We start from the raw sequence: 25543 nt of genomic DNA on the forward strand, positions 1-25543 counted from the left end.
GCCGTCTTTATATTCTACAGAAACATCTCCTCTGAGAGACATGGAGAAAAAGAAAGAGAGAGAAAGGGAAATAAATAAATTGAAAGAACTAATTAAAAGTGGAAGGTCACTCTAGTGATTTAACTGGTTTGCTTTCTTCAGAGTGTAAAGAGCTGTTCGACATTCCCTCCACCTGAAGAGAAATATCCCCATGTGGTAGCCGTCCAAACACTCTCTCTCACACAAATACACACAGCCAGAGCCATAGCTCAAAGAAAATACGTAATTTTACTTTATTACCGTCTCCACTTCTAAATCGAACTGATATAAAACTGTTCGCTTTCCCAGACTCATAAATATACTAGAGCAGGGGCTGGATTACCATAGACAGAGGCCTGATATCAACAAGAGGAATGAATTCAACATGTTAAAACAGGTGCAACATGTTCCAACATTATAAAGGTTACATTGTATAATTTTCGTATTTCCTTTCATCTGTGAGTTAGTCAGTGCAAGAATATAGTGTATTTCAGTTATCCTAATACAGCTAGGCCTATGAGTTAACTAGGCTTCTGGACCTTATTGTGTCTAGGCCCAATTATTCTACACCTGCAGCCACTATGGCGACTTTGAGAGCCGAGCTTGTTCTGTGAGGCGGAATGATATAGAACAGGATGAGAGGTAGGAGGGTACACGTCAGCTAATGGGACCAGGCGCGTTCCCGACGGGCCCTGACACAGGGGGAGTGTGTGCGTGCTTCCATGCGTGCGTGTTAGTGCGGGCAGAGGGGGCGGTTCCACCCCAATTGCCAATCTGAATTCGGTTGTCGGTGAATACAGCGGTCTCCCTCCTCCCGCATCTACCCTTTCCACGCCGCATCTACAGCATAGCCTGCGACGCTGAACCTCAAACACACCGCCGCCGCGGTGATCGGCAGTATACGTTCATCTTAAGAAGAGAGAAAGAGAAAGAATACCTTTCAGGTCAATCTTCTGTTTTAATATCTCTTCTGGCGATAGACGCGGAAACAAACGTCTGTGAGAAAACTGCTGGGGACTGCGCCGGACTAAAACTTCTTTGATCAGAAACCAGCTGCCAGTAATATTAAACAGTTTTGGTGTTCAGAGAGGCATTTTTTTGTGTCAAGAAAAATTGTCTGTTTTCCTCGGGTTGAACGGTTTCTAAGCCTGCACGAAGCGTCGCTTGCTAAACAAGACCCATCATAAGACGCGGTTTAAAGGTCGCGTGTTCGGCATGTGTAAAAAAAGCTTCTTGTGAAGAAAATTTCATTAGAGGAGTAATTCAGTCAAGGGAGGAGAAAAAGGAGACTCTTTTCTCCGCCTACCGGCTCGCCCCGTTCGTCTCAGGCCCCCGGGAGCCCTCTCCCAAACCTCAGGCTAGGTATACCGTTTTCTTCCTGTTGAGCAGAGTTCAGCTCTACCCGTTAACGTACGATGTCGGGTGAGGGTGTTTTGATACCAGACGATCGAGCTTTTGCCAGTTTCAAGGCGGAATGCCTTTGTGAGGAAGGCTGGGGTCTGACATACAACAAGGCGGGCACCACGGTGTGGACCCAAGTTCTGGAGTCGGAAAAATCACTACACAAAATCAAGGTGAGGATAACAGGTTCTGGCCACACAGGTGACTCTGAAATATGGTCTTGGCGACAAAGGCCACGGTTCCGTCCTTGACAGGATCTTAAAAAGACAGGGGCATAAAAAAACTTTATATGATCTTTGCTTGTTTGAATATGTAAATAGTAAATAATAACGTTTTCCATTCTCACATCCTACAAAGTTTAAGGCATAGAACTGGGTGTGTACTAGTTTGTGTACTTTGTCTAGCAGTCTGTGTATCCGGGTCCTGCAAACAGGTGTTAAGGGGGTTGTTTGACAAAGGGAGAGATATATGCTCTGTGTGTGCGTGTGTGTGTGTGTTGATGAGACCATGAGACCTTGTGTGACTTAAGACATGTCTGTGCTTGCGAGAAACATGTGACTCATTAGTCCCAGGTGCTGTGTGGCAGTTGTCATCCAGATATCCTTACTCTGTTATATTCTACCTGTGTGTGTGTGTGTGTGTGTGTGTGTGTGTGTGTGAGAGGAAGAGAGAAAAAAGTGTGAGAGAGAGAGAGAGGAGAGCAGTAGGTAGGCAGACAGTTGGACTTATTTGCCTAATTCCGCAATGTATGTGTGCTTAAGGATAGTCCCTATCTTAACAGCACAAACATTCAACAATAATGTCAGGTGTGTGTGCGCACATAGCTGTGTGTCTGACAGGACCATAGCAGGGCAGCTGGGCCTTTCCTTAATGGCTTCCCAAACAAGCGTCAAAGAAAGAAGGGTGAAATGGCACTGGCCATATTCCCTGAAACAGCACACACAGCATAAACAAACCTTCACACACGCAAACATACACACAGCCCCCCCCCCCCCCCCCCCCCCACACACACACACACACACACACACATTTAGCTTCTTGTGCAGAAGTGTTTTGTGTTTTGGGGGTTCTCTATTGGTGCAACCGTCTGGGAGGCGTGTGTGCATGTGTGTGTTCACATGAGGCAATGTAGCCAAGGATGCTGTCCTGCTATTTATAGACAAGTAGAACAGAATGGATGCTCCCCTAGCTGATGCATGTGAAAGGAATGCCATCATGCTCTCTTTGAGTCTCTCTTTCGCTTTCTTTCAATCCCCCACCCCCCGTCCAGCAGTGCACTGGCCCTGCCGTGGTCCTACAGCAGGAAAGAACAATAACACGCAAAATGCTGAGGCACTGAAAGCGAGGAGAGATGGGAAGGAAGGTTGGGGATGGGCGGAGAACAGGAAAAGCATAGCAGAGAGGAGGGAGGGAGGGAGGGAGGGAGGGAGGGAGGGAGGGAGGGAGGGAGGGAGGGAGGGAGGGAGGGAGGGAGGGAGGGAGGGAGGGAGGGAGGGAGGGAGGGAGGGAGGGAGGGAGGGAGGGAGGGAGGGAGGGAGGGAGGGAGGGAGGGGAGAAGAGAGGCAGGGCGGTAGTGTGTTATCACTTTGCTGAGTGAGTTGGAACTGTGTGTCGTGTTTATGTGTGTGTGTGTGTGTGTGTGTGTGTGTGGGCGGTTTATTTACTGGAGTTGTTTGAAAAGCTGTCAGACCAACCCCCCCACCTTCCCAATACCCACACATGGACACATATACATACTGTAGACACACACATATACACACACACATAGACATACTGTAGATATACACACACATAGACATACTGTAGATATACACACACATAGATATGCTGTAGATATACACACACATAGACATACTGTAGATATACACACACATAGATATGCTGTAGATATACACACACATAGACATACTGTAGATATACACACACATAGACATACTGTAGATATACACACACATAGATATGCTGTAGATATACACACACATAGACATACTGTAGATATACACACACATAGACATACTGTAGATATACACACACATAGACATACTGTAGATATACACACACAGTGGAAGAGACTCCCAGGATGGGGATCTGAGGGAAGCCCTGCAGACACAGCGTTCCCCCGCTCTCATCCCTCTCTCCTACACTCCTCTCATCCCTCTCTCCTACACTCCTCTCATCCCTCTCTCCTACACTCCTCTCATCCCTCTCTCCTACACTCCTCTCATCCCTCTCTCCTACACTCCTCTCATCCCTCTCTCCTACACTCCTCTCATCCCTCTCTCCTACACTCCTCTCATCCCTCTCTCCTACACTCCTCTCATCCCTCTCTCCTACACTCCTCTCATCCCTCTCTCCTACACTCCTCTCATCCCTCTCTCCTACACTCCTCTCATCCCTCTCATCCCTCTCTCCTACACTCCTCTCATCCCTCTCTCCTACACTCCACCACCAGGACCCTGCAGATGAACAGAGACAGAGAAGGAAAGAGGAAAAGGAAGGTGGAGAAAGGTGGAAACATGCGTGCGTGTGTGTGCGCGCCGTGTGTGTGTGCGCGTGTGTGGGCAGGATGTTGGCGGCGACGTAGAAAGTTGGGGGTTAAAGGTGGGGTCTCTCTCCTTTCTCTGTTGCCATCTCATCCTCAGCCTCTGTCTGCCTGTCTGCCTGTCTGTCTGTCTGTCAGCCTGTCAGCCTGTCTGTCTGTCTGTCTGTCTGTCTGTCTGTCTGTCTGTCTGTCTGTCTGTCTGTCTGTCTGTCTGTCTGTCAGCCTGTCAGCCTGTCTGTCTGTCTGTCTGTCAGCCTGTCTGTCTGTCTGTCTGTCAGCCTGTCAGCCTGTCTGTCTGTCTGTCTGTCAGCCTGTCTGTCTGTCTTTCTGTCTGTCTCTGCCTCATCAGTCGTGGAGTGCGCTGGATTAGTTTAATAGAGTTAAAAGTTGTCCTCCCTCCTCTCCCTTCCTCTTGTTTTTCCCCTCCTGTTACAGTCTGCCCTGTGGACACAATCGTTCCATTATTCCTCCATTGTGACTTTAAAGCCTTAACACACACAGAGTGTCAGTGCAATCCTAGATGTCATTGAGACTATCATCATACTTCATCAGTGAAGGAAGTGCGTGAACTCCCGAATCATGCCCTGTTCTCCCCTCACCCACTGGCTATCTATCCATTATCTATCATCCCCTCACTGTCTATCTTTTATGTATCATCCCCCTGTTATCTGTCCTTTATCTGTGAGGAGAGGAGGGGAGAGGAACTTTAATAGTGGTTGCTAATGGGTGTGAAATCATCTGTGACACACAGATGACCCCCCCACACACACTCTCTCTCTATTGTTGTTCCGATATCTCCCCCTGGTTGTGGTAACCGTAGAAACAGTGTTACTCTAGGGCTGCAGTGAGCTGGTGCTCTGTCTCTCTCTCTGTGTGTGTGTGTGTGTGTGTGTGTGTGTGTATGTGTATCCATGGGAGTGTCACCCTCAGTCCTTAGATTTAAAGCCCCCAGTACTGGCATTATTCTAGACGCAGAGTTTAACAATCAAACTGGCGCACTGACACATTCTCTCTCTCTCTCTCTCTCTCTCTCTCTCTCTCTCCCACTCTCACACCCATCCAGGCTCTCTCAAACCTGTTCTGTCCCAAACAACACTTTGTGTGTGTGGGGAGAATTCTCCATTTTGGTGTCGTGTTTACGTGCAGTAGCTGTAGTGACACGTCAGTGTAGGTGTGTGGGCTTCGTAAGTGCTTGCATGTCCAGTAAATGTGTGTGTGTGTTTTTCTTCCCTAGTGTCGGATGGTGTGTAAAGATGTGCCAGCTGAGGTCATGTACGACGTTCTTCATGACATTGAGTACCGGAGAAAATGGGACGCAAATGTGATCGAGACCTTTGACATTGGGAAACTGACCGTCAACACAGACGTGGGATATTACTCATGTACGGCACACACACACACGTTAATGTTGATCATAATGGTGTTAACACAAGCACACACACACACACACACCTGACTAACCGGCTCTCTCTTAGGGAAGTGTCCTAAGCCTCTTCGAAACCGTGATGTCATCACTCTAAGGTCCTGGCTACCAATGGGAGGAGATTACATCATCATGAACTACTCTGTTAAACATTCCGTGAGTAGACGCAAGCACACACACACACACAAACACACACATACACTTGTTGGGATTTAAATAATAATACGTCACAAATTGCTAAATGGAAAGAAATTGGGAGTTGCACAATGTTATTGTGAGTACCACAATGCCACGCACACATTGACAAGGTTGGAGCTCCTGGAGGTGTGTGAATGTGTGGCCAGGTCCTGCTCCGAAACTGGACTCCTGCTCCTCGTGTCCTTGAGTGGAAAGGCACCACAGCTTCATTAGCAGAGACTCTCCATCATACTGCTGGAGACTCTGCTTTAGACTCAGTCATCAGGTTCCACAGGGCACTGTGAGGGCTACGAACAGAGCATGAGGCCTTCTAGGAAGTGAGTGAGTGTGGATAGCTCAGTTTGGAACCAGGCCCACACTAATGATTTTTACTGCCCATAGGAGAAAGAGGGTGAAAGCCTTTCTGTGTGGAGATAAAGCACTTATCAGCCAGGTCTCTCTCTCTCTCACTCTCTCACTCTCACTCTCACTCTCTCACTCTCTCACTCACTCAGTCTTGCATTCTCTCTCTGGCTCGCCCTTTCTCTCATTCGCTCTCACTGGGACAGGCTCTCTTGCACGGTACTTCTTCCTCTCTCTGTAAGTAGGGGGACGTTTAGGGAAACGTAAAACTTCTCATGTGACCGTAAGCTCCCCCAGTGTACTTCCTCATTCCTGAGCATTAACGAGCTGCAGCCTCTGATGAGTGTGGAGAGTGGAATGAGTACATGTGATTAAGGGTGCACATTGAAAGTGTTTTCATTGGGAGTGTTGTTGTCAGAGAGAATGCAAGAGCAGGTGAATGCTGTGAAGGGTACTGGGCACTATGGTGGTCGAGAGGCATGCCTGTAGATAGTGTTGTGTGCGCTGGAGTCCTTTCCTTCAAGGGCTCCTGATCCATGTCCACTGTGTGTGAGCGGTGCCCTGCTCTGCATCATTAATCTCCATGCTCCAAACACCACGTCAGCATGTCTGCAGCCTTCTGGTGCCAGGAACTGGCATCATTCATGGGGGACTGCTTCTCCTTTAGTAACTGATATTTTATTTCCCTCTTAAAAATGTAACCTATACTTTTATCCAAAGCAATATTCAGAGGGGGGGTGGGGTTGAATCTTGACTTGCTGTCAAATATCTAGCCACCGAGCCATTAAATGTCCTAAAATGACTTGCTTACACTCTTAAACCTTTCTGTCCTTCGAGAGCCCATTTGTTGTACAGCACAGGACATACACAGGACATACACAGGACATACACAGGACATACACAGGACATACAGACACACGTAAAAAAAACACATCAAAGGAACAAAACAACAACAAAACCAAACAAATCTCAAGATCGCTTACAGCAGCCATCATAAACATCATCACAGTCCAGGCAGACATTAAAGGTGCATGTCAATAACTGTTTGCCAACAATTGTAATAATAAACTAAATAAATACATAATTAGTATACTGCACCTCCCCTATGTTTCCATGTATTTCACCCCCCTAGTGTGGACTATGTATTTCCCATGGAAATGGGGAACAATAAATAAAGAAACTCTATTTGAAACACTACTTGAATTACCAATGAAAATCGGTCAAACCATTGCCTAATTCAGAAGGAGGTGTCTGTTCTTGACAGCTATTCCACCTGTGTTTACTGCAGAAATATCCCCCCAAAAAGGAGTTGGTACGAGCCGTATCTATTCAGACGGGCTACCTGATCCAGAGTCAAGGACCAAACCAATGCACTCTGACCTACCTGGCCCAGGTGGACCCGCGAGGTAACACACACTCATGCATGCGCACAGGCCCAGTTCACATGCATGGTTCATACTGGTCACCTTGTTTCTACAGAATGATCTGGATCATTCTTTGGATATATGACATATCTCCCTCCCTCCCTCCCTCCCTCCCTCCCTCCCTCCCTCCCCCCCCCCCCCCCCCCCCCCCCGTCCTTTTCTTCTAACTGTCACTCACTGTTATTCTCTCCCATAAGAACTGGTCATAACCTCATAGTTGTGGTTTGGTATGCACATTCATCTGCTGCATGCTATTGGAAATGCCAGGGCGACGGACAGCCAGTCAGCTAGAATGTACTACTTATTTAGCTAGCTAAGTTATAAACCGTGGTAAAACCTGTAGTTTACTTATTGTTAACACAAAACGATGCTGATAAATTGGAGGTTCTTTTTGCAGTAGTGCTGTAAAATCCCTGGTCGTTCAACCAGGGATCCTGATTCCAGCCAATACAATCCTTTTGTTTTTGGTAACTCTTTTTTTTTTACAAGATAACTCTAGATTAACCCCCCATGAAAGAGTCAAATGAAAATAGTTTGACGTGGTAAGTGTGAAAAGGGTCATTCAAATGACCACCACAACCCTTACTCTACAGATACACAAACAAGTATAGACCAGGACACAGCTGTTACACCTGTCACAGCACGGTAGCTATGTGGGTCCACTGGACCTCAAACAGCATTCATCACAGAACCCTTTATTTGTATCTGTAGAGTTTGGGCTGTGGTGGTCAATTGAATTTCCTTTCTTCTGACGCTTCACAAACCATAACTTAGCACATAAAACAGTTATTTGGTGTGTGTATATATATATATATATATGTATATATATTTCTCTCTTTGTCTCTCTCTCCAGGTTCCCTTCCCAAGTGGGTTGTAAACAAGTCTTCCCAGTTTCTTGCTCCCAAAGTAAGTGTAGGATGCCCGGTCCACATTTAAGGATGTTAATAAACGCTCACACACACAAGCACCCCCCCCCCCCCTCCAAATATCCAGTCCTGCTCTCCAACAGTAGGTGTGAGAAGGAACCATAGGGTTCTGTAGGTTTCAAGATGGTTTCTTGTAGAGGGACGACCAGAATGAAACTGGGCTTCAGTGAGGTGTGTGTGAGTTTAATGCATGGAGTGCTAATCCAGCAGTCTGCCTGTCAGAACTGGGCAGCAGCAGCTCATATGTATTATTAATGTTTCCTCCCACGCTCTGCTGACCTACACCAGTGTGTGTGTGTGTGTGTGTGTGTGTGTGTGTGTGTGTGTGTGTGTGTGTGTGTGTGTGTGTGTGTGTGTGTGTGTGTGTGTGTGTGTGTGTGTGTGTGTGTGTGTGTGTGTGTGTGGCAAAAATAGGTCACTTGTTCTCAAGGGAACACATCATAAGAAGGGAAGCCCTAGATGTGTTCAGTCTACAGACAGTATACATACTCAGCAACACACACACTTGGGTATTGTTCAAAACTGTCAGCTGTGAGCTCATGCAAATACTTCTTTTTTGAGACGGTTTGAGTGTGACATATATTGTCCCTTACCGCGAGTGTGTGTGTCCACAGGCAATGAAGAAGATCAACAAGGCATGTTTGAAGTATGCCGAGTGGAAACAGAGACACAACCCTGGCTTTAAACCCTGGCTTTACCCAGAGCAGACTACACTACCCAGCATCCACCTGTCTGATCTGAGCATCCAGCATGCTGACAGTCTGGAGAACATCGACGAGAGTTCCCTCACTGAGACACACGAAAGAGACAGCGACTAACCACTTACACACACACACACACACACAAACACACATTCACATCTCTCCATAGTGTCTGTTTGCCCTGTTTGTCATCTAATAGGATGTGTCGGGGTCACTTTGTCCTGTGTTTACATCAGTTATGCAGATTTATAGAGGGCAGCTTGAACACACAATCACACACGCACGCACGCACATACGCACGTACAATACATGCTGAAAAGCCAACACACCCACAGGTGTGCTCTATGGTCACTGGTGATGGATGAATGTATGTAAAGTTTCAGACTGAAATACATATTCCTACAGAGGTTTTCAAAAATGCCTGTATTCCGGGTCTTTCTTTCCCTGTATGTGTGTGTGTGTGTGTGCGAGTGAGTGTGTGACAGAAGGAGAGAGGGCGTGAGAGCACATGATAGTAAAATATGGTTTGCAAATGACCCGATTAGTGAACAGATTGCTCTGGTCTCATTCTGTCTTCCCCCTGTCAATCACTCACACACACACCCATACACACACACACACACACATGAAACACAATCACTGACAGACACACACCCCAGTATGAGAACAGCTGTACTGACAAGAGGTCAGAGGTCAAACAGCTTGCAGTGATATTGATCAACAGTCCCATCAAACCCACACGTATGCACAAGTGGTGAAACACACCACTGTGTGTGTGTGGCCTAGATCAGAATGAGAATCCCCAATTGGTTGGCATGGCAACTCTCTAGTGAATTTAGCACTACTGGGAGATAGGGAGGGAGGGGGGGAGGGAACAAGAGAGGGAGGAAAGGAGAGGGCGAGAGGGAGGGAGGGTGTTGATGTGCCACTCTTAACATGACTTTTACCTTCCTGTTGTATCGGTGTGGTTGAACTGAGGGTATGAGAGAGACAGTGTTCATCTGAGGGACCTTGGTGTGTAAGGGACAGTGTGTGTCTGAGAGAGTGTGTGTGAGGAAGAGACTGTTTGACACTGTTGATAATAAATCACTAGAAACACCCCAGATGTAACCCCTACCTTTACTGAGGTGCAGGGAAACCTACCACACTCGCCACACACACACACAGACACACACACACACAGACACACACACACACACTACTAGACTCTGCCTTTGGGCCAGTCTCTGTGTGTGTCTGTGTCAGTGTGTGTCTGTGTGTACATTGGTACTTGTGCCAGAGAGAATGAGTCTGTGTGTTGTGTGTGTATGTTTTAGAGAGCATGTGTGTGTTTTAAACTGTATGGCTCAGTCTCATTACTGTGTCCCATCGACCTTGCACCATGGATTATTGTATAAGTCTTGTGTGATAGCATCCCTGTATGTGTGTGTGTGTGTGTGTGTGTGCAGGGAGAGGGAGACACGCATGCAGTGTGATGGCCTGTCACAGTCTGCCACCCCCACACGGAGCCAACCCATCACTACTAGCTATGAGTCACAGTGTGTCCTCCCCTCCTCCTCCTTCCTCTATCCCTCCCTCCTCGTCATCTCCCGTCTACTCTCCCTCTCCTCCTCCACCACCTCCCTTCTCTACCACTCTCTCCTCCATCCACCATCTTTCCTTCCACCCCCTCCTAACGTTTTTCTCCTTTTTTCACCATCCGGCTACCCCCTCCCGCACACCAGTGAAGGCACAAAGTCAATCATTTATGAAGCCAATGGCTATGCTCTAGAGTTGCTCAATATTTTATAAGACGGTATAGCCTAGCGGCCCACTGTCTGTCCCTATGACGAGTGGGAAGTCTACTGCGGAGGTAGGCCCTCTGATGCACTTAGCTGTGTTCAGGGCCATTTCAGCATAATGGTCGCCTAGTGCCCTCTTGTGGTTCGCCTCGTAAACTACCGTAATACGTAGCCCTCAAATCCGTTTCCAAAAATGGGCAGTCCAGCTCCAGGCTAGCAATTTTCGACAACACATTTCAACTCTTGTCAACTAGGAATTGATATGGGCATAGCGAATCATTGATTCAGGCGCCCAAGTAAGCTACATAAACTACCCAGTTTGAATGAAAAATTTAATGAAAAACTGCAAGTGGAACAGCGGAGATTTCGGACTTGGGCCCCCCTTCATCAAACGTCACGTGACCGCCGCGGAAGTTTTTCTGGGGATTCTTGCTGCAATGTTTTCTAGGCGTGAGAAAATGTTATCCGCTCTGCGAATTGAAAACAACTCTTCTTTGAAACAACCCTACTAGAAAAAGTGTCTTTCTTCTCAGAATAAAGGTAATGTGTAGGCTATGCTATTGTATTTTATTTTAATGTGTAGTGCAGCCTAAAACGCTGAACAATTTAAACAATTCGTAACATTCTTTTTTAGGCTACTTTATTTTACTGTGTTACTTTAAATTGCGGCACTTTCATTTAATTAAGTGGACAAAAGCTTAATTTATTTCTTACAAATTTTAAGTAGGAGAAAGGTCTAGGGCAGGCTATGCAGTTTCAACCTGTTGCGTTGCTGATTGTTATCGGTGGTCTAATGTCGTGGAGGCTAATCGGTAAATCAAATGTTTAGATCAAATAAATATCTTGTGTGTTTTATCGTTACGATTGCTGGCTAAAGTACGGTCAGATCCCAGTTATTGACCAGTGCGTACAATTCGAGGGTTTTATTTGTTTTCATGGGAGCTAAGACTCCGAGAATGGAATGCTGACGGGGTTGTTTATCCCGCTAGGATTCAGTATTCTTAGCGGATCTCGCGGCGATTTGGGTCTCGTGCCTCTTTCCACTTCTGGTCCTTTTTAGTTTTTTTTTTTTGTTATGTCACTGTCACTTTGAATTAAAAGATACAATACTGCCAGCTGAACAACAATTCCACCACAACTGTCATTAGTGGTTGTGTGTGTGTGTGTGTGTGTGTGTCAGACCAAATAGGATGTGTATGTGCATATACAGTATTAAAGACATTTCAGTATAATATAGGGATTCTATGCAGCACTTGCTGGTTTTGACCTTCATAGATAATCATCTGCTGGCTCTAACTCACTTCCTTGGTTAAGAAAAAAAGACACTTCTCTTTACTTTGTGTGTTTGTGTATCCAGAATCAGTGGTCCGCTCACTCTACCACAACCATTCATTATGGGATATTGGCGATGATGACGATGAAGATGGTCAGTATGTGAAATTCGGCCCCTTGAGTGTGTGTTTTTATAATTGTTTCTGTGTGTGAGAGAGACTTTGATTTCAAAGATACAAAGCTGACAGCTAACCAACACTTCCACCACAACTGCCATTAGTGTGTGTGTGTGTGTGTGTGTGTGTGTGTGTGTGTGTGTGTGTGTGTGTGTGTGTAAGAAACCGACAGAGAGACAGAGAGAGGGAGGGCAGTGTGTAGAGAGAGGCGTTTCTTCAGATTACCTCTCCATCAATGGAAACTTTTAAATGGACATTGATTAAATGTGAACAGAGTTGAGGGATGAGTCAGAGTGTTGGATCAGTGACTCCAGCTGTAGAAACACAGTGGGCTTTATATGGGGGCCATAAGTCACAGGAACAGGAAGTGTATTCACTCTGACTCACCTGTAGAGAGTCAAGAAGAGGAACAGGAATTCAGAGGACTCTGAGTGTGTGTGTGTGGGGGGGGGGGGGGGGGTTCTCCAGGTTCTAAGGCAGGCTTCTAAGGCAGGCTTCTGCCCTCTTGTTGCAGACTTCTGGTTTCCTGACGGAAACAAACTGTTTCAAAAAAAGGAAAGAAAGGGTTAGGGGGGGGGACTGCATGTTGTGTTGAGCCAGGGTAGGGAGTGTGGGGTGTATGGGGTGGGGGGACTGCATGTTGTGTTGAGCCAGGGTAGGGAGTGTGGGGTGTATGGGGGGGGGGGGACTGCATGTTGTGTTGAGCCAGGGTAGGGAGTGTGGGGTGTATGGGGGGGGGGGGGGTAGTGGTGAGGTTGATTGGTGAGCCATGTGCAGACTCAATCACTCAAATACATTTGGTCCATTTGAGTTGAAATTATTACTTTAAGTAGCCTACATACTTAATGGGACTGATTCTATGGTTTCATTGAAGTATAATGGACAAAAATAGTTTATGTGAGTATAGCAGAGCAAGAGTAAGGATAGCTCATATAGTAACTATGTAGAATTGAAAGTTTGTGTTTGTGAGAAGATGCTAATGACATTTCGACTTTTTCAGCACAGTTATGCCCCCCCCCCCTCCCTCTCTATTTTTCTATACCTTATCCTCCCTCTCTATTTTTTTATACCTTATCCTCCCTCTCTATTTTTCTATACCTTATCCTCCCTCTCTATTTTTCTATACCTTATCCTCCCTCTCTATTTTTCTATACCTTATCCTCCCTCTCTATTTTTCTATACCTTATCCTCCCTCTCTATTTTTCTATACCTTATCCTCCCTCTCTTTTTTTCTATACCTTATCCTCCCTCTTATGTCGTTGTGGAATGTCTTTCTCATGGGGTTTTTAGAGTTTGTGCTCTGGTACGGCACATTCCGCTTACTCTGCAAATCCCTGAGTGTGGGTCTGTCTGTGTTGGTGTGCTCAGTGGGCGTTCAGGTGTGAAGTCAGGGTGTAGATGTGTTGACAGGAGGATGCAGGCGTGCGGTCTGTGTCTCATCATCAGAGCCATGATCACCATGGCCCCTGTCTACAGTGTGTAGCATCGAAGCAGCTTTCTGACAGAGGGATTTTAAGTGTGTGTGTGTTTGAAAATGGACGTGAGACGTGAGCTCAACCCCCCCCCCCCACACACACACATCTTTAATGTATTCCAAAGAAATAAAGTAAATGTGTGTGTGTGTGTGTGTGTGTGTGTGTGTGTGTGGGGGGGGGCTGTTTGCTTGCCCAGTCCACAGAATACACCATTGTTGCAGCAACACAGGGACCCTGTTATAGCCAGTCCACTTACGGAGAGCAAGGGAGATCTTTTTGTTGTTGTCTTCCTTCCTTCCTTCCTCACTCCCTCCCTCACCCCTGTTTCTCTCACTCTCACTCTAACCCATTCAAACACATAGGCACACATACACACAGTCTGGCCTGGCTTGTGTTCTGATCTCAGTACTATGGTGCAAAAACAGGCCAGAGAAGTGTTAAGTCGGAATGTGTGGGTGTTTGTCCTCCGTGAACACAGTAGGGTTTAGCCATCATTTTGGCTGTATTTGGTGAAGGGCTGTGAATTGTTCAACTGTTTCCGAGTTCCCCAATTCACGGAATCAGGAAGCACACTTGATGAGAGAGGGGCAGAGGGCGGGGTAAAGAGGATGAGCCCATTTATTTTTATATTTGAATTTTTTACGACATGGTCAAGGCGCCAGGCATGTGTTGCTTAGGCAGCCGCCTTGACTGAAAAGTGCTGCGGGAAACCCTGTGTGTGCATGTACCTTGAAGTGTGTGCGGGTGTGTTCTGACGGTGCTGTGAATGGCGAGCCATCCTGTACATTCACACTGACTCAGCTATTTTGGGCTTAGCAGGCTTTCTCCAGTGTGGCTGTGTGTGCCGGCCCAGTGTCAGTCCGACCCTGGCTTCTGGTCTGTGGCAGACCGGAGGAACATTCAGATGTGTGCTCTTGTGTCACATCAGCGTGTGAAATATTTGAGCAGCTTTGAGGTTAGTACCTCTCCAGTCGACGGAAAGCTCTTCTCTTTTGACCTAACTTGTATTTCATTTGGCGATATGATCACGCTTTTAAATGATACAAATGTCTGTATAAGGTTGAGGCTGGCACTAGTAACATTAAGAGAACAGGTTGTTAACCATGAACTGCAGAATGAAGTCAGACCAAATAGGATGTGTATGTGCATATACAGTATTAAAGACATTTCAGTATAATATAGGGATTCTATGCAGCACTTGCTGGTTTTGACCTTCATAGATAATCATCTGCTGGCTCTAACTCACTTCCTTGGTTAAGAAAAAAAGACACTTCTCAGACCGGTGTGTGTGTGTTCTCTTTGAGTGTAGTTTGTTGAACAAGGCAGTCTCTGAAAGGGAAGAAAAAGGGAAGTATTTGGCTTTTAAAACAGTTGAGTTGCTTAATGTAAAACGTGTTGAAATTTGGTAGAGGCCTTATGCCAAAAGTGTGAGGTGTGTGTGAATACAGTACTACTACTACTACTACTAATAATAATAAAAACCGTTTAATTTTGAGGTTCCTTTCATGGCATTCAAGTACACCTTACATCATTCAAACACAAACATACAGTACAATGAAATATCCAGATAAAGAAATCAAATCAGTAAAAGCTATTCTAAACAGATGCGTTTTTGTCTGATTTTTGAACTGGGAGATGCGGTCCAATTGAAGGATGTGCAAAGGTAAGGAGTTCCACAACTTTGGTGAAATCCTGCCACCAAAGTAATTTAATATAAAGTTAGGGGCGGTCAATAGGTGTGCAGAAGATGACCTTAAAGAACATGGGGGAATGTAAAAGCAAAGAAGGTCTGATAAATAAAGAGATCTAACATGATTTACAGCAACAACATGTTGTGTCTTCATCTCCTTACTGTGTGACCATGTTGTAAGGGGTCACACATGATTGACCTTTCTATGTATGTCCAGTCATTGGCAACACATTAAAGAAAAAACTCAGGAAAAACACTTAGCCCTTGGAATCCTCAAATTACTTAGGGAACCCACAAAGCCTTAAATTAAGACTGGATGGCATTATTAGGCGTGTTTCTTTGGAAGTCCAGCCCCATAGGATGTATGGCATGCTGTCTAGGAAGCCCTCCTTCCTAATAGCAGACTGGCATTGCCAACGTGTGAGTATTTCTTTCTGTTGAGGGCCACAGGCGCTCTTAAAGCGAAGCTCACCCCACTGTCCTCTCAACTGTCGGCACGAATGTCGGTCTTCATGTCTCAATGCCTAACCTTAACCATCACCCCTCCTTCTATCCCCCGCAGGTGTGGAATCGGTATCAGAGGTCTTCGTTTGGCTCCAGGTAGACGTGACACACGCGAACGCAGGGCGACGGGAGATGTGGAACTCGGAGGCCAGTGTGCCTGTGCGGGAGTGGCTGTCTGTGTTGCGGTTGGAGCAGTATGACCAGGCCTTCCAGGAGGCGGGCCTGCTAACCTTCAAGGACTGCAGCTCCGTCCTGACCCCTGACCTTTTGGAGAGGATGGACATCACACTGCCCGGGCACCAGAGACGCATACTCGCGAGCCTGAACAAAACCCTCCAAAGTCCCCCTGACCCAGACGCTCCGCCAAGGCAGCCACACACTAGCACCCCCCCCGAGAGGGATCTCCACGCCGCTCCAGGGGAGGAGGGAGACCATGGAGAGAAAGAGAGACCAGCCTCCGGGAACCAGCCCAGCCCCAAGCCCAGAGAGAGAGTAGTACCTGCACCGAGACAAAGGCATGGGAGAGACAAACCGGTTCCCAAAGAGAGACCAGTGTCAAAAACGAGCGAGCAAGAGAGAGATGGAGAACGAGAGAGACAGGTGTGCAGAGCGGAGACGAGTGGAGAGTTGAAGAAGCCTGTCCCTAAGGAGAGGACTAAGTATCACACTGTTCATGTGGACCGTAACTCCCCCAACGTGCACCCTTCCCTCCCAGAGGGCCCCCAGGACCCCACGCTGCCCCCCATCCCGCCACGAAGCACCCCTAACTGCCCCCCTCAACGCTTCACCCCGGCCCCTACCCCCACGCCCCCCTCACCTCAACTCAGTAGCATTCCCGCCTCTAAAGCGCCCCCAACCCGCACCCTCTCGCATCCTTTGCCTGACACCCCCTCCCTCCAAACGCGCCCCAACTCTCTGGCCCTGTTCCTTCCCACCCCCCAGCCAAAACAGAGGGGTAAGGAAAGGAGAAAATCCCCCTCCATTTCCCCCTCAGCCTCCACCTCCTCCTCGTCCTCCCTCATCTCCTCGTCCTCCTCCATCTTCTCCTCTTCCTCTCTGGAGCAGTCTGAGGACAGGGGAGCTCCACCCCTTCCTCCCAAAAGCTCTGCTGCAGGGGCGGGCCCAAATGGACCACCACCAATCCCACGCCGGACCCCAGTCAGGCCCAATGAAAGCACACCTCAAAGGTAAGAGGGTGTCCACCTGGCAGAATCTCATTGGTTCTCTCTGATCTTAGTTCTACGACAGCATGTAGAATATGAAAACAGGACTTGTTAATCTTTGAAAACCCATAGTGTGTGTGTGTGTGTGTTCCTACGTGTGTTGACTCTGAGTGTGTGTAGGTTTGCGTGAGGTTTGCCACAGGAAATGCAGTGCCACAGCCCCAGACCCTGTGTTCATCTTCAGTAAACATCGCCCTCTAGTGGACAGAACGAGGAAGGGCCACTTCTGGCCTTCACAGTGCTCATCAGATGTAGATGGAAAATATTGTGGTGTGTGACATCACAAACAAGACCTGTCCAGCCATGTTAGAGTAGGGGTCCTTTCAGGCGAGGAGAGGAGAGGTAGAGACTGTCAGTCATGGCTTTGGGGGTGAGAGGTCCTGTTTCATCACCATGATCCAGGCTTATGCTGTGTGTGTTCTCCTAAGGGAAGACTCACCTTGGTCTGTTGGCAGTCAAGTGTGTGTGTGTGTGTGTGTGTGTGGGAGGGGATGGGGAGGGGGGGGGGGAGGTTACAATGGTCCCATAGTGGTGCTTTGAGATACATTAACTTCTGCGTCAACAAAGTACTCAGTGAGACAGCTGATATGATGCTGCAAACACTGAAAACACTGCACCCGGGTATTCCAGTATTGTGTGTGTGTGTGTGTGTGTGTGCGTGTGTGTGTGGGGGGGGGGGGCAGAGCAAAGCAAGTAAACAGAAAGCTGTCTCTCTGACTGTCACTTTCACTCTCTCATGTTTAAAGCAAGAGTGAGGAAGTGGAAACAAAAGTCGATGCGTAGAGGAACCCGTAGGGCCCTTCCCCCCCTAACACTCTCCCTGCACTCCCCCTACACACCCCACCATGACCCCCTCTGGGTCACACTGGTGCCAGAGAGAGCAAGGAAGGGGAGCCGTGACAAGGGAGAGAGCCATCACACGTGTGCGTGTGCAGGAGCACGCTGACACAGTAGCACACACGCGCACGTCAGGCCAACTGCTCCTCACTTCCTCCTCTCTGCCCCTCGGTTGTCTCCGCCCCTCCCGAGTCCGGCGCTCGCTTGTTCCGTTGGCACGTTGCCTGTCTGTGTGTGTGTGTGTGTGTGTTTGTGTTGTTCGGCCGGGGAGAATGCGACAGCTCGAGGTGCCAGGATAGGTGAGATTCAAGTCTGTCTGTAGTTTTTTGCGTCCGTCCGTCCCACTTTCCACTGTTCTCTTTCCTCTCTCTTTCTCAATGTGATGTTTTGATGCGCGACTGGCGTTGAAAAGCAGGAAGGTAACTTTGTGGCGGTTTTCAGAACAGGAAGGTACTTTTTTTTTCTCTTCAGATATGTGATTTGCTGTTCGTTCTTGGCTACCGGCTGAAACCGTTGCGCAGACTGCGAGGTGAATATTTGGGCTTGGTCAGTGATTGTGTTGTTGGCGATGTTTGTGACGGCAGTGGTCGTGATGTGAGGGCCTACTCGGTTAGCTGTTGGCGCAAGCTCCGTCTTTGAGCTATAGATAGCCCACTCAATAGCTTGTTGGCCACAGCAACTTAACTGAGCATTTGGAGGTAGGCATGTTTTAATGTCCTCTACAGTACTCTCACTACCCCTCCCCCCCTGTGTGTGTAATGGTGAGGGAAGGAAGGGGTCATTGTTTCTCCAGCGCTGTGGGTAGGAAAGGAAGAGGGGTATTTCAGTTCAGATTTCCCAGCTCCCTCTCTTTGTGAGTAAGAGGAAGTGGATGAGAGCTCACCATGGCTGAACCGTAACCCTCTTAAGCATCGTTTTCCAGTACCAGCGTTTCTCAATCAGTGTCCCATGAGTCCGGTCAAGGTTTTTTACAGGAAGTGCGTGTGGTGCTGGTTCCTGAGGCAGCCTGTGCCACATAGGCTGCCTCGGGCACTAACAGACTGCCCTGACTCAGCCCAGGAGATGATTTGAGTGTCTTACATCAGTGATGTGTCGTAGCGTAAGTGTGTCAAGTGTGTTCATTAGTAAGTGTGTTTTGGCTTGCTGTAGCAGTGCTGATTAGTATCTGTCTGATGCAAGAATGAGCAGGGGGTCATTTCACAATGCTGGAAACCTGCTGAAGCTAAAGCAGTGTGTGTGTGCGTGTGCATTTCTGGTCCTCTTATCCAGGCATCGGAGCGGTGCCAAGGTGGTCGGTGATACTAATATGACCCCCTTGGCACGAGTCCATACACACCAATACACACAGAGAGAACAAGCATGATGTCACACCTGGACCTCAACCAGACTCCTGTAGCCCACGTGCCCTCAGGGGGGTGCATGAGCGGGAACTGATCCCAGAAAAACCGGGTGGACGTTGTATCCGAGCCATACACCTGCCGCAACAGGTGTCATTTCAGCTTCGTACAGTGCCCGTTTGGATTATTATTTTGCCACAGACACACACACACAGATTCCTGGAATTGTTGAAGAACTTTTGGAAGTTCTCCTGCAACATTTGATCAAGGTTAACACTGACTGACTGGGGGATGTGGTGCTGTATGTCAGGATTGTTAGTATCGTTGTATGTGCGTGCGTGTGTGAGAATGACAGAGAGAGGTGTTCTGTTGGTATGCTGTGTTAAGAGTGATTGCATCTCTGTCCCTTGAGGCAAGCTGAGGCACGCCGGCCCAAGAGAGCCTGGGAAAAGAACGGCGGGAGTTCTTTTCAAGAAGCTCCTTTCCTCCTCTCAGGGTAGAACTCCGGGAGGAGAGCTTGGGAATAGAACTCTCGGAGTGGCAGTTGCATTCAAACAGGTTCCTCTCCAGGCTTTCGTCATGGTAACAGCACTCAGTGGCTGGAACTGCAGGACTGGTGTTTGTTAGCGAAGGCTCGCCGCCGCGATAGCTCGCTGTAGTAGGGGGGCTTGAAGAGACAAACTGACCGGAGGGGAGGGAAAGAAGGAGAAGAAGACAGAATGGATTGCCTCTGCCGGCTGCTCAGCGTTTTCCCCCGCCCCCCGAGCTGCTCAGCCGGAGTCGACTCCCTCCCTCTCTCCCCTCCCCCTCCTTCACCCTCCTCTCCGTGTCCCTCTGTTTTCAGCGACTCTCCTGTCAGCGAGACGCCCGCGGGCCCCACGCCGCGCGTTCCGCCCCGCAGCAAGACGCCGTGCGCGGCAGACAGCGCGCCACTCCACGCCCGGGCTGCGTCGCCGCCGGACGTTCTGCCGGCTCGGCCAGTGAGAAGTGTCCCTGAGGCCCCGCCCCCTGTGATCAGTGAGTAGAGGGCGTGGCGGGGGGATGTTTTTACAGTCTTCACGGCAAGAAACCGAATCGTTTCTTCTACCGCGACAAGGGTTAGGGCTAGTCTGTCACCTGTTACTCATTTTGCTGCGGGTCAGGAGGTTGCCGGTTCCAATGCCCTTGTGGATGTCGCTTTACATCAAAGCGTCTGCTAGTTGAAAGTATCAAATGAACACATCCTTCGTCGAGTATGGAGCTATACAAGGAACTTGATTCACATGATTAGAATGCTAAAAGACATTCTAATCAGGGCTTTCATGCAGTTTTCCTGTTCAAATCAGCTGGTCCCAATCCATTCTTTTGACATGGATGGTTTAGAATCCACAAAAGGCTGAATAGGATAGGAAAGCAGCCATGCAGCGATTGTAGCAGTGTTGTTACTTTTTGTCGGTGAACTCGTTCTGTGGTTACAGTACTCCAGGGCTCCGCTGTGTTATTGGAACTAGTTTGGTTCTTTCCGCAATGCTGCTCAACCTGTCCTGAGGAACAAAGCTGCAAACTTTCCTTCTTACCTCCCCCTTTGTCCTCACTTCCCCCTCTCCTTGTTTTCCCTCCCTCCCTCCCTCCCTCCCTCTCGCCCCTTCGTTCCCTTCCTGACCCCCTCCTCCCCTTCTCAGGGTCAGAATCCGTTGACAGCTCTGACTACTATGAAGATGTAGATCCTGGATACGTACCCCAGTCTGTCAACATAGTGTAGTGAGCAGGGTAAGTGTGGGTGTGTGTGTGCGTGTGCATGTGTAACAGCCTAGAGGGCAAGACCCATGTCTGAATGATTATGCTAGTCAAGTCAGTTTATTTATGGAGCACATTTAAAAACAGCCAATGCTGACCAAAGTGCTGTACAACATCATCAAATTAATCATCACTAGGTTACTGTAAGATGATACGTTGGTACTCCTTGGTGACTGACAGCTAAGTCATCCAATAGGAAATGTTCCTGCCGGTGCCTGGACAAGGGAAGGGGCGGGGCAACAACTCCCTCTGCAGTGATGATGAGCAACTAGATGACGACAATGAGCCGATCACAAACAAGTGAGTCACCACTGACCATCTGAAACTCAAAGGTCCTTCCTGTACAAAAGAACACACACAGACACACACACACACAGATCCAAGGTTAACTGTGGTACACACGGTCTGTTCTCTGTGCTCCAGTCGTAACTCGTGGGTAGACTACGGCATCAGCACCCTTCAGGGGAGTGTCTACCTGCCCAGCAATGGGGGACGCCTGGGGCCCGCCCCCTCAGGAAGACCCCGCCCACCTCAGTGTCATCAAGATGGGTTGGCTAGACAAGAACCCACCGCAGGGGTATGTAGTACACACACACACACACACACACACACAGACATGGATACAAAGATATAGTACAAGCACACACAACCACCCACGCATGCAGTATTTAAAGCTACCCCCCCACACACACAGACCACACACACACACACGCCCCCCTTTCATCTTCTGCTTTCTTGTAGGTCTCTCTACTACCAGAGACGTTGGGTGAAACTGGATGCGGATCACCTCAGATACTTTGACAATGACAAGGTACAGTGACTCTGGGTTCACGGTTGGTTGGCCATGCAGTGTGTCTGAGCGGGAGGGTCCTCTTGTGGGTTTTGCTCTCTTGTTGTCGGATGGAAGTCTGGACTGCTGCAATGCCTTGTGAGTTCCTCTCCTTGTCCTGAGTGTCCTGCTGGTGTTGCAGGAAGTGTACTCCAAGAGGATCATCTCCACCTCGGCCATCACAGGGGTCAGCAACGTGGGCGAGCTCAAGTTTGAGGTGGTCACGCACAACCGCAACTTTCTCTTCAGGGCAGAGACGGAGAGTGAGTCTCATCTAGAGCCTGCGTGTGTGTGTGTGTCTGTGCGTGTATGCGTATGTGAATGTCTCCCATCAGTGTGACATCCTCCCACACCGGGATTCGAACCCGGGTCCACTGGCACCACCACACAACAACAACACCCCCTGACGGCACACACTCAATCAGCTACTCCAGCAAAAAACTCTAACATGGCGCGGACGGCCCGTAGTTATTCTGAGGAGTTTTTAGTTATTCATTGATTTGTATGTGGCTTGTGGTTGATGTGCTCATCAAATGTGTCTAAAAGGGAATCATGACTCGTTGGACTGTGTGTGTTTATCAAGAGCGGAGAGGAACGAGTGGGTGTCAGTGCTGCCAGGACTGTGTCCGGGGTCGCCAGACCAGCTCTGGCTCCACCCCTGCTTCACCTTTGACCCCTGAGCAGCAAGGCTACCTGGAGTTGAAAGGACTGCGCTCCAAACTCTACACAGTGGTGTCTGGGGAGAAGGTCTTCCTCTACAAGAACTTGGAGGTGTGTGTGCGCTTACGTTTGTGTGTGTGTGTGTGTGTGTGTGTGTGTGTGTAGTATCTCTCTAAGTGCTGTACCGTGTCTCCAGGACTACCGTCTAGGTGTCGGCATCAGCTCCATTGAGATGAACGTAGGAAACGTCAAAGACACAGACCCGTCGCAGCTTTGACCTTACCACACCCTATCGCATATTCAGGTACACACACACACACATTCTCACTATATTTGGTCCCTTTTTGAAGATAAGGAGGCGTGTGCTCGGCTGGAACGAATGGGTGTGAGATGGGGGGAGAGAGACGGAGAGGGAGAAAGAAAGAGAGAGAGAGAGAGAGAGAGAGAGAGAGAGAGAGAGAGGGAGAGAGGGAGAGAGGGAGAGAGGGAGAGAGAGGGGGGGGGAATGACGGAGGGACTGAGGTAGAATATGTTTTGAAAGACCGCGTGGTGTGTCATAACGGAGAAGAGGAAGGGACTGTGACACGAGGGTCTGATTCAAACTGCTCGGTGGCCAGACGCGTGTGTGTGCGTATGAGTGACTGTTTCAGACAAGCCACATCCCTTAGCTCAGAGAACCACAGATTTATGTATTGGATTTCCACATCCAGTGCGATTAGCTAGCCGTCACAGCTTGATGTCGCCGCTCAAGGTGCGCCGCGTGCGTCTGTGCCTGTGCAGCTTCATCGCCGAGTCGGAGCAGCTGAAGGATCAATGGGTGGAGGCCATGCGGGACTCCATTGGAGAGGCGCTGTCCAATAGCGAGGTGGCTGAGAAGATCTGGGCGGAGCCTAGCAACGGTTACTGTGCCGACTGCCGAGCCACCAAACCTGAGTGGGCGTCCATCAACCTGTGTGTGGTGGTCTGTAAACGCTGTGCAGGTATGTGTGTGTGTGTTGTGACAACCACAGACAGTCTAAGGGTTGAGACACCCACACATTTAGGAGAATCGGAGACAGGAAGCTGTTTTAAGCCCTTGACGGGCATTTATTTAACATGAAATGGCAAAAGGGGGGAAAGGACAAAGGTTTTGTTTAAAAGCAGTGCAAAAGTGTTGACTGTTGTCGTGTGTTGGTGTGTGTGTTGGTGTGTGTGTTGGTGTGTGTGTGTCTCTGTGTGTGTGTTGGTGTGTGTGTCTCTGTGTGTGTTGGTGTGTGTGTGTCTCTGTGTGTGTGTGTGTGTTGGTGTGTGTGTCTCTGTGTGTGTGTGTGTGTGTTGGTGTGTGTGTCTCTGTGTGTGTGTGTGTGTTGCAGGAGAGCACCGAGGGCTGGGCCCCAGCATCTCCAAGGTCCGCAGTCTGAAGATGGACAGGAAGGTGTGGACAGAGGAGCTCATAAAGGTCTGCCCACTTCTCTCTTAAACCGCACGCCATTGGTCGGTCAGTCACGCAGTCAGTTCTTGGATGGGTTGTTCACCTCTGTCCCGCCTACCAATGGGAAGCTCATGTGACTAGACCCCCCCCCCCACCTCAAGCCCTCAGTCCCTACACCCTCTCTGTCTCCAGGTGTTCCTGTTGCTAGGTAACGAGCGTGTCAACGGGTTCTGGGCGGCGAACGTCCCTGCCCAGCGAGGCCCTGAGCCCGTCCAGCTGCACCGAGGACCGCCGCCGCTTCATCGGCGTTCAAGTACCCGCCACGGAAAGTACCCGGAAGTACCACCCCCTCTATGGCAACCAGAGAGAGCTCAACAACGTAAGAACAAGCCTTGTTTCTAACCATCACCCAGGGACATTTTAAGTTGTGCTGAAGGTCAGTGGCATAGTGGGTGGTCACCCAAGCCTGACAGGACCCCTCTGAACGAGAAATGCTTTGAAATTGGTATCCTAGGCTATGGAGTAGAATACATCCAAATAATACATATCTCATGTATTGTACATGAAGAATAGAGTATGCAAAAAAAACTGATTTGGCACCTCTCAAATATGTTTTCGAGAATCATGTTTAATTAGATCTGTAATTCTCAAGCAATACTTGCATGTTATGAAATGTATTCTCTCAATAATTCAGTGTATAATGAGGTGAGTATGATAAACTATGTTTCACATGCTTGTGGCGCAGAACTGGCATTGTGAGTTCCAATCACAAAGTTACATTTACCACAATTACCACACCTGAAGGTTTCTTTTGGGATTGGCCTTCATTGTCGTATTGCAGTCAAGGATGACTTATCATTTCAAAAGTATATCAGCAACTATGGGTGTTCAAAGGGGGGGGGGGTGCTAGACACGTGCTCAGGTTTTTGTGTGGGAGCACTTTCTTCGTTTTATCCTTACGCCTCTTTTTGACGTGAATCCTCCTCCCCTGGGCTGTCAGTACTTAGCTGTGACTGTCTAGGAACACCTGATCTATGTCTAGTCTGTGAAATACACTGTCAATGATTCAACCAGACCCAGGCTTGCCCAGGTGTAAAGGTGGTGAATAGTCTGGTAGTCAAATGCAAGTGCTCTAATGACTTGATATCCCTCATCACTGTTATAAAGAGTATAAACGACTGGTCCTGCCCTCCCCCACAGCCACACCATGAGGAGTGTGTGACTGTGCTGAATGCTCCACTGTTAAGACCAGAGCTGGGTCACTCTCTTAAACCACTTACCAGAAACAATGCTGACTGCACAGACGGCGCTGTGTATACAAGCTTGTTGTGTGTGTGTGTGTTTGAATCACATTTACCACCTGACTTTGAGTGATTCTATTTTCCTTCCCTAAGTGGTTTAGCTCAACAGATGTTCTCTCCCAGTCTGTCTTTTCTACATGTGTGTGTGTGTGTGTGTGTGTGTGTATTAGTCATCTGTGTAGGAAGTGCAGCAGGGATTTCAACTGAAAATACAGGAAGTTAAACCCTCTCTCTGTGTACCCGGAAATACACAGCATGCTCACAAACACGCGCATACACACACACACACACACACA

The 25543-nt window shown here is 48.5% G+C and overlaps 2 protein-coding genes across 2 annotated transcripts in view; both read left to right on the forward strand.

Moving 5' to 3' along the window:
* The first annotated feature begins 788 nt into the window (after positions 1 to 788).
* stard10 (StAR related lipid transfer domain containing 10) lies at positions 789 to 9393 on the forward strand. The gene is made up of 6 exons (XM_084673889.1): positions 789 to 1592; positions 5196 to 5343; positions 5437 to 5540; positions 7213 to 7330; positions 8202 to 8254; positions 8889 to 9393. The coding sequence occupies exons 1-6, from the start codon at positions 1434 to 1436 to the stop codon at positions 9090 to 9092; spliced, it is 786 nt and encodes a 261-aa protein (XP_084530015.1). The 5' UTR covers positions 789 to 1433; the 3' UTR covers positions 9093 to 9393.
* A 1729-nt stretch (positions 9394 to 11122) lies between these two features.
* The window catches only part of arap1 (ArfGAP with RhoGAP domain, ankyrin repeat and PH domain 1), a 29971-nt gene continuing 15550 nt past the window's right edge, over positions 11123 to 25543 (forward strand). Inside the window, 17 exon segments of the mRNA XM_084674698.1 lie at positions 11123 to 11296; positions 15932 to 17060; positions 20115 to 20287; positions 20932 to 21005; positions 21243 to 21335; positions 21477 to 21553; positions 21555 to 21623; positions 21788 to 21857; positions 22018 to 22138; positions 22461 to 22489; positions 22491 to 22646; positions 22732 to 22797; positions 22799 to 22839; positions 23316 to 23515; positions 23888 to 23973; positions 24139 to 24195; positions 24197 to 24325. Coding sequence (XP_084530824.1) covers positions 16006 to 17060; positions 20115 to 20287; positions 20932 to 21005; positions 21243 to 21335; positions 21477 to 21553; positions 21555 to 21623; positions 21788 to 21857; positions 22018 to 22138; positions 22461 to 22489; positions 22491 to 22646; positions 22732 to 22797; positions 22799 to 22839; positions 23316 to 23515; positions 23888 to 23973; positions 24139 to 24195; positions 24197 to 24325 — 2496 coding nt within the window. The 5' untranslated portion in view covers positions 11123 to 11296; positions 15932 to 16005.

This window comes from Hypomesus nipponensis, chromosome 15 (assembly GCF_054491055.1).
Source record: "Hypomesus nipponensis isolate SF chromosome 15, ASM5449105v1, whole genome shotgun sequence".
NCBI classification, from domain to species: domain Eukaryota; kingdom Metazoa; phylum Chordata; class Actinopteri; order Osmeriformes; family Osmeridae; genus Hypomesus; species Hypomesus nipponensis.